Below are 8,918 nucleotides of genomic sequence, written 5' to 3' on the forward strand. Positions count from 1 at the left end.
AGGTCTGCGCACCATGTGGGATCCTCCTCCGGTGGCCGGGGAGCAGCCGGGGATCGAACCGGCGCAGCAGAGGCCGCGGGCAGCTTCGCAACCCAGCGCTCAACCGCTGCGCCACCGGGGAGGCCGGGATGCGCCTCTTGTGTCATCCCTGGCAGCAGTGGTAAGCCAGCTATGAGCTCACTGCTGCTGCTTTCTTTACCCCATGGAATCTGACCTCAGTCAGGGTGTACTCTGGGCCTAAGCATTAAATCTAATGACAGGGTTGGAATGTCTGTGGAAAAGGAGTCAAAACATGAGTGACCTTAGGGGACAAGGCTGAAGGACTCCTCAAAACTCCCAACACACCTCCACGCTCTGGAGCCAAACAGGCTCACCCGCCTCAGACCACGTACACCACCCCCCTCCACTGTTTGCTGAGCCCTTATCTCATCCTACAGCATCTTTAATGTGTCTCATTATAAGGTATTTTGTTTTTAAAAAGAAACAAAAGGTTTTTGTTTTTAAAAATTGTCATTACTATCAATGGCAAATCAGAAGGACAGGTCACAGAACTATGGAAAAGAAACCACATGAGAGTACAGCAACTTGACTTGGGTCTGACATCCCACAATCTGCTGCTTCTTCTACTCCAAAGTTTGTTTAGCTGATAGTGATGAAACATAGAAGGCAACTGGGACTGTCACCCAGACCAGGCCAGCCAGCTGGAGAGCAGCAAAATAGGACTGACCTGGCTGGAGAACCGCCACCATCCTTTACCTTCCACTCATGCTTGCCTTTTGCAGTGTGATGGCAGCCAGAGTCTAGGATATAGAGACCCATGGAGCGCCCAAGTGGAAAGGCACAAATACAGTATTCCCCCCTTATTTTGAGGGGTAATCATCTTAGACCCCCAGAGGATGCCTAAAACCAAGGATAATCCCAAACCCTACATAGTCCTTTGTCACTTGATGTGAGGTCCCAGTGCCCAAAACAGTGGTGCCAGTCGGCCATATCCTCTGGCCTAGGTGTGTGTCATTACACTATATGACATTTGCTCACACAAAGACTAAATCACCTAACAGTGCATTTCTCACAGCATGTCCCTTTAGTAAGCTACACGTGACTATATTTTTCCCTACACATACATGCCTGTGGTTACATTTAATCTGTAAATTTGGCATAGTAAGAGATTAACAATAGTACCAACAAAATACAACAATTGTAACATTATACTGTAGTAAAAGTTACGTGCTCTGTCTCAAAATTTCTTACTGCATGGAATATTTCAGACCACAGATGACCTCAAGAAACTGAAACTAAGAAAGCAAATCTGCAAATAAGGGGGCATGACAGTAAACTGTTTTCTGTTGTGTAGATTCGAGATGCCATATAACATCTGGTGTGATGGCTGCAAGAACCACATCGGAATGGGTGAGCTTCTACCTTCCCTTGCCCCTTTTCATCCCCACTCAGATGGCAATCCCCTTAATAGCTGCTGGGCACCATGATAAACCTTCTCCACAGGGTTGGGAGGGCTCCCAGTCAGGAATAGGGAGGAAACAGGAGCTCAAGTGACCAGTGGACTGTGTGCTTCTCAGTGCAGATTAGGCCAGTAAGAGGTCCTGTTTCTGCCACCTCTTAGGTGGATAACCCTGGGCACAAGACTGAACCGCTTTGTGCCTCAGTTTACCTGCCTATAAAATTCAGGAGTTATCAGTGCCCACCTGTATGTCATGTAAATTGCTTGGTGTATAGCACATGATGTGTGGGAGGCTTCATAAACTCAAAGTGCTACTGCTCTTGCTTTACCTTTAGCCTTCGAAACCCTGACCTTGCCATTGGTGCGCAGATGGGCAGGCAGATATGGGTCCACTCAACAACTCAGTAGCCATGACACGGCAGGCAGGTGACTCAACCCCACTGGCTTCTGTCTCCTCCTCTGTAATACAGGGGTCCTCCATTCACAGAAGGAGGGGCCAGGCCATCTCACTGCTGAGGATGAGTAAGCCCTCAACACATCCCCCTGATTAGACCTAGCAAAGGGCATCTGTCCCAAAGGCCACCAGGTTCTCAGGGGACATCACTCATGGGTCATCCTCAGGGGCATTAATAGAAGCAGCCACCCAGGGAAAGAAAACACAAGCAGACTACACCACCCACCAACCAAGCTCTGTCTTTCTAGTTTAAACTTTTTTTACCCAAAAAGCAAGGTCATACAGAGTCAAGAATATATAACATCTGACAATACAAAAGAGAATCTGAGACATGCTCTAGAAAAATAATCAAAGCCAAACCTTTCATGAACACTTGCTGAGTACTAGGCCCTATTGTAAGGGACCCATGTGTATGATTAGCTCCTTTCTCCCAACAGCCCCGTGAAGTAGGTGAGATGCTGAGCCATGATTCAAAACAAGGCCCTTGGGCTTCTGCCAACCCTCCTTCATGGTTTGTGCATCTGACTCACAGATTGGACAGGGCTCTTTTTCCCCCTTGAATTCCAATGTCCTAAAGTGTCTCTTTGCAGAGGACCAGAGGACCACCCTCTACTCCCCCACCAGAAAAGAGCCTAAGTGCCAGCCTCTGCTCTTCCCTCTCTTCCTAGGTGTCCGTTACAATGCAGAAAAGAAGAAGGTTGGCAATTACTACACGACCCCGATCTACAGGTAGGGCGGGGCAGCCTGGCAAGCATCTCAGAGGGACACATGGGGTGACCATGTGGTGAGGGACTGCAGAAGAACCTGAGTAGGAAGGAAGCTCATGCCCTATTCCTAATGGCCATTCCCTGCAGCCTCTCTTAGAAACCACACTGGTCTATCAGTCAAGGCATGCCCTCTGGCTAGAACCCTCCATGACCACCACCTTCCTCAGAGTAAGAGCCTAGTCCTCCCCAGGGCCCACAAGACCCCACGTGCTCTCATTTTACCTTTTCCCACTTTCCCCCTCACTCACTGTGCTCTAGCCACACAGATTGACTGTCCCTCACAACCCCCAGGGATGCTTCCACTTCCACCCTGCATCTGGAATACTGACTCTTCCCCAGATATCTGCAAGGATCCTTTTCTCACCTTGGGTTTCTCTTAACTTTGCTTCTAAGAGAGGCCTTTTCTAAAGTGGCGCTAGCCAGGCACTGTGGTTATTTGTGGCCTGCTGCCACATATGGACACGGGCCCCACTGGAATGTAAGCCTCTCAAGAGCAAGTTGACTTGCTTTGCTGTGACCCTGGCAGCTACAGTGAGCTCAACGCGGTTTGTTAAATGAATGAACAAATGAATGAGTGAATAAGCACACTCCTAACAGAAGGTGAGTTCTGAGGTGATAGGACCATGTCTATCTCGCCCCAAGCTGGACCCCCAGATATGCAGCCCTGCGAGTAGTAAGTGCTTAGTTAACACATATTGACAGATGTTCTTGATAGAAGGACACAGGCAGGTATCACAGGGGTGTCCTGGGACACAGCTGCAGTATCCTGATCCCTGCCCACCACCCTCTACCCCTCCAGATTCCGGATGAAATGCCACCTCTGTGTCAACTACATTGAGATGCAGACAGACCCTGCCAACTGTGACTACGTGATTGTGAGTGGAGCCCAGCGCAAAGAGGAACGCTGGGACATGGAGGACAATGAGCAGGTGCTCACAACAGGTGAGTTTGATGGGTGGCCCAGGCCCCAGGCCTCACCCCAGCCTTGGTCTGGGACCAGACCAGTCATGATCTGCCCCGCCCACCGTAGAGCATGAGAAGAAGCAGAAACTGGAGACAGATGCCATGTTCCGCCTGGAGCATGGTGAGGCTGACCGGAGCACACTCAAGAAGGCCCTCCCCACCCTGAGCCACATCCAGGAGGCCCAGAGTGCCTGGAAAGATGATTTTGCCCTCAATAGCATGCTGCGGAAGAGGTTCCGGGTGAGTAGGACTCCGCCCCAGGGTCCAAACCACAGGCAGGCAAGTGTCCCACATTGGAGCTTGGAGAACACATATTGGCTGAAGACCCAGGTCCAGCCCTTGTCCCACACATCCTGACTATAAGAGGGTTGTTTTGCACTATGAGCCTCAGTTTTCCCATCTGCCATGTGGGGACCACATCTGTACCTCTCTGTGCCAATGGGAGGCAACTAGCACAATGATGCTGTTAAGCACACAGCCCCTTCCCCTGGGAAGACTTTAGCAGATCTTTAAATGGAAGGAAAGCCTCAGTCTGGGGTGCAGGTGAGGGCTGACTCTGCTCTGGGTAGCAGGCCATGGCCCAGTAGATCACTGACCTCCAAGCCAGCTCCTAACACACTGTCCTGAAATAAAATCCCTAGATCATCAACCCGCCCCAAAGAATTTCCACAGTCATCCCTGACTATAATAATAAAAAAAAAGGGAGGGCCTCCCCGGTGGCGCAGCGGTTGAGCGCTGGGTTGCGAAGCTGCCAGTGGCCTCTGGGGCGCCGGTTCAATCCCCGGCTGCTCCCCGGCCACCAGAGGAGGGTCCCACATGGCGTGCAGACCTCTCCTGCCGCCCGCTGCTCCCCTCAGCAGTGTACTTCGGTCCTTCTGTCTGCTCTGCTCCCCGCTCTGGCTCTGGTGAATTCTCTCACCCTCCCGCGCTTCTGACTGTACCCAGTGCATGTATTAAAACAAACAAACAAATAAATAAATAAATAAATAAATAAAACATGCCTCTATTTTAAAAAAAAAAGGGAAAGTCACTTCTAGCAAACTCGAATAATGCATATTTCAGTATAGTCAAGACACCTGGACAGGAGTCACAAAGACACAGGGCATCCTGGGGTGTCGATGGCAGCCACCACGATGGCTACAGAAGTTATACCAAAAATACTTGGTAGGGAATATAACCAAGATGAAAATGCATACATTGTGCAAAAATGAAAAATGATGTAAAAAATATATAAAAATTAAATTAAAAAAAAAATACTTGGGGACCTCCCCAGTGGCACAGCAGGTTGAGCAACATGCTGTGAAGCTGTCCACAGCCTCTGCAGCGCAGGTTCAATTCCCAGCCAGCCAGGGAGAAACCCACATGGCACATGTGCAGCAGACCTCTGCTGCCCTGCCCACTGCTGCCCTCAGCAGTGTCTTTGGTCCCTCTGCCTGTTCTGCTCCCTGCTCTGTCTCTGGTGAATTCTCTCACCCTCCTGCACCTCTGACCTGTACCCAGTTCTTGTTTAAATAAATACATCTTTAAAAAAAAAAAAACGGGGTGGACCCATGTCACAGGGAGTTGGGCTCCCACTTCACATAAGCACAACTGGTCCTTGGTTAGGGGCACTGAGCCACTGACCCCCACGTACAGTCAGAAATCTACATATAACTTTTGACACTACAGTGATCCCTTGGTATTCAGGGGGGATTGTCTTCAAGATCCCCACAGATTTGGTCACCAGAATCCACAGATGTGCATGTCCTATAGTTAGCCTCTGTATCCACATGTTCAGCATCCAAGGAGTCAACCAACCCACATCCCAGCTTGGTTGAAGCCCATGTTGTTCAAGGGTCAACTGCATAATATAAAGGAGGTTTTCACCCTTGTGGGCATCCAGCAGGCTCTAGAAAGAACTTTAGGATGCACAGCCTCTCCCTCTTCCCTCATTCTGAGCAGCTCATGATGCTGCAAATAGAGCCCAGGCAGGGGTATCTTGGGAGAAGGGACAAAGTTCTCCCCATCCTACTGCTCCAGCTTCTTCCTGGCTCCTTTTCTGATCATTCTGTGGCCATTATTATTCCGAAGGAAAGTGCTAGTTTTCCTGCTGCTTATTTGTTACTGAAAATATAGGCCTCCAACCAAGCCTGTTCCCTGAGACATATCTATGGCCTCTGAGCATCTTCACATGGGGTTATAAGGACCCTCAAATATATCATTCCATGGAGCTCTCACCAGTCTCTAACATGCACCCCCTACATCAGTAACAGGCAGCTACCTCATAGGCAGTAGGGGCCCAAAGCCTGGAGTTGGCCTTGACTCATCTTGTAATAATCACCGCTCCTCTTCCCCCATTTCTGTCAGGTTCTGGCTACTTTCATGACCTCCATCATCTGCCTGGACCAACATGGTCCCCCAGCTCCCACCACCCTCCCATATGCACAGTCTTTCCCACACAGCCACTAGGGCACTGGCAAGCACCTGAGTCCGATATCTCAGAACCCTCCATGGCTCCCACTTATTTAAGGTAGAAGTCAAGGTCCTCCTGTGGTCCACCAGACCTAAATGTTCTGCCCTCTTCCCCTTCCCACCCCTGCCCATCTTCCCATTGCTCCTTCTGCTCCATCCACACTTCCCTGTGTTCCCCAACCACTCCAAGCATACTGCTGCTAGAGGGCCTTTGCACAGGCTGATTCCAAGGAGCACCCACCAGTCCTTAACTGCCCTGTGGAACACACGTTGGAACAAGTGTTCCACCTGGGAACATTTTTCCTCCACACACCACATGGGTCCCACAAACATCTTTTCTCAAATGGAACCTTCTTAGGGAGACCACCCCTCACCCACCCATCTCCTGTGAGCCAATTTAAAATTGACTCCCCTGCCTATTCCCCACCTCCTTCCCATTATTCTTTTTCTCTTGCCTCTTGGTATCTCTTACCCACTAGAATGTCAGTGCCACAAGGGCAAGGACTTTTGTTTGCTCACTACTATGTCCCCTGTCTAGAAGGCCTAGCACAGGACAGATGGACGTTCTGTGAACATTGTGGAGTGAATGAATGAAGCCCACCGGGCACATGTGTTAATAAGAATCATGTCTCTGCTTGCTAAGGGTCATCTTTGTCCCAGACACTCTGTGAGGGCCTTTCCTTGCATAAGCTGACAGAAGGGGAAACTGAGGCCCTGAGAGTTGGAGCAGCGCTCCCTGGGTCATGGGGCATTAAGTGGCCATGTTTTGATACCCATCATCCCTTCCCTCTTTCCCCACACACAGGAAAAGAAAAAGGCCATGCTGGAGGAGGAGGAGAGAGACCAGGCATTACAGGCAAAGGCAAGCCTGGCCATCCCACTGGTACCTGAGACGGAGGACGACCGCCGGCTGGCCGCACTACTCAAGTTCCACACCCTGGACTGTGCGTGGGGGGTCGGCATGCAACGGGGGTGGGGTGGTCCCCAGCCATGAGTCCCCAGACCAGAGGGTGGCTCTGCACCCTTCTCTCAAATGCCCCATTCTTCCCTCCCTCTTCAGCCTACGAGGATAAGCAGAAACTCAAGCGGACAGAGATCATCAGCCGCTCCTGGTTCCCTTCCACCGGAGGTCCCAGTCCCAGCAGCAGTGGCAGCAGCAAAACTGGCACTATCCTAAAGAAGCTGGCCCAGACCCGCAAATCCACACCCACTGGCAACCCTATCACCGTGGGCGATCTGGGCATAGTACGGCGGCGGTCCCGGGATATCTCAGGAAGCCCCCAGCACATGGCTGAGGGCCCCAAGTCTGGAGATCAGCCAGAGGAGACCATCCAGGACAGGCCTGCATCCCCACAAGACTGCTCTCAAGAGATAACTAAGACCCCTAAGAACTGTGTGTTGGAGGGGAGTTGTCAGGACAGACCTGGGTCCCCACCAGGCTCCTCCCAGGACATGTTGCACTCCTGCAGCCTCAGCTCCTCCCTTGTGGCCGACTACTCCGACTCAGAAAGTGAGTGAGCAATCTGAAGGCTGGACCTGCTCCAGAGGCCATTACACACCCAGGGGGCCCTCGCAGACTATAGCCCAGTTCGCCCACTCACCCACTGGTCATCAGAGGGCTCAGATCTGTGCTCCCACCCCACCTCACCTTCCCACATTAATGGAATTTTATTTATTTGGTCATAGAGAGGGTGTTTGTGCCTTTGCAGGGGAGGCGGGGGAGGGGGGGCAGCATCCAACATTAAAGTTTCTTTGCCCCTGCCTTGGGTTACTAGATGGGTCCAGGGGCTACAACCCCACCCGCCATCCAACCAAGCTTGGGAAGCTTCTAATCAGCAAATGTGTGGGCCATAGCTGCAATCCCTACCCAGTGTGCTGAGAGTTTCAAAGTAGTGCCTCCAGTTGGCCTGCAATCAGGGCAGGCTTTCTAGAGAAGGCTTCCCAGACTGAGTGTGTGGAGGATGGAAAGGGGACTGGGCAGTGGGTGGCCACCTGGGGTGCCCAGGAGCCATGCCAGATGTAGCTGGGGCATCTCATATTAAGTGTGGGCTATTCATCCCCAGCCCATGGGGATGTCTTTGAAGAGCCATGAGAAAGGGCCCCACCTACCATGTTGCTTGTTTTGAAGACAGCTGGTAAACTGAGCAGAAAAATGACCCCGAAACTGCCCAGCATCCACAGGAACACTCATCCACCCCATTACCCAGCTCCTAAACCTTGAGAAGAAAGGTCATTTCACGAGTATTGATGGTGCACTTGATGTGTGCCGGGAACATCTCTGGCCACTGAGGTAACAGTGGTGAATAGGACAGATATGCTGCCTTCTGGGAGTGGCGGTTCCACCTGAATTCGTAATTTGCCCAGCCATTCCGAAAGTTGTAGACCTGGCAAGGTTTTCGCTACGAAACCCCGGAGAATGGGAATGTCTCAGGGCAGTAAAAACAGACCTTTTGGTGCCTGGAGTTCGCAATTAAGGCCTTGCTCTACAGGTGGTCGCAGACAGCACTCTCTGGCTGGAAGTTAGGCACCTAAGGGTGACTTCCCGGGATTTGGGAGTCCTGTTGTGCATTAAACAGGGCCTGACGTAAGCAAGTGCACCACCGTTGTGGTTTGGGGGCACCGTTAAACAGCAAGGTCAGCGAAAAGGGGTGGGATCTACCCCTTGGCGGATCCCGGGAACCTGAGAGGTCGGCGCGCGCTCACGCGTCCTTCCGGGCGAGGCCCCGCCTGCGGCGCTGTGGCCACGCCCCACGCTCAGTCCCGCCCCACGTGCGCGCAGCCGCCTCGCGCAACTTGAGAAGCGGGGAGGCTCTGGGGTTACACC

The 8,918-nt window shown here is 51.7% G+C and overlaps 1 protein-coding gene across 1 annotated transcript; it reads left to right on the forward strand.

Moving 5' to 3' along the window:
* Positions 1 to 1,361: 1,361 nt before the first annotated feature.
* Positions 1,362 to 7,755, forward strand: YJU2B (YJU2 splicing factor homolog B; the record flags this gene model as incomplete). The annotated part of the gene is made up of 6 exons (XM_084248730.1): positions 1,362 to 1,410; positions 2,582 to 2,642; positions 3,480 to 3,622; positions 3,711 to 3,883; positions 6,900 to 7,038; positions 7,155 to 7,755. The coding sequence occupies 6 exons, from the start codon at positions 1,362 to 1,364 to the stop codon at positions 7,610 to 7,612; spliced, it is 1,023 nt and encodes a 340-aa protein (XP_084104856.1). The 3' UTR covers positions 7,613 to 7,755.
* Between the last annotated feature and the right edge of the window lie 1,163 nt (positions 7,756 to 8,918).

Source organism: Talpa europaea, assembly GCF_964194135.1.
Source record: "Talpa europaea genome assembly, chromosome: 12".
Lineage (NCBI taxonomy): Eukaryota > Metazoa > Chordata > Mammalia > Eulipotyphla > Talpidae > Talpa > Talpa europaea.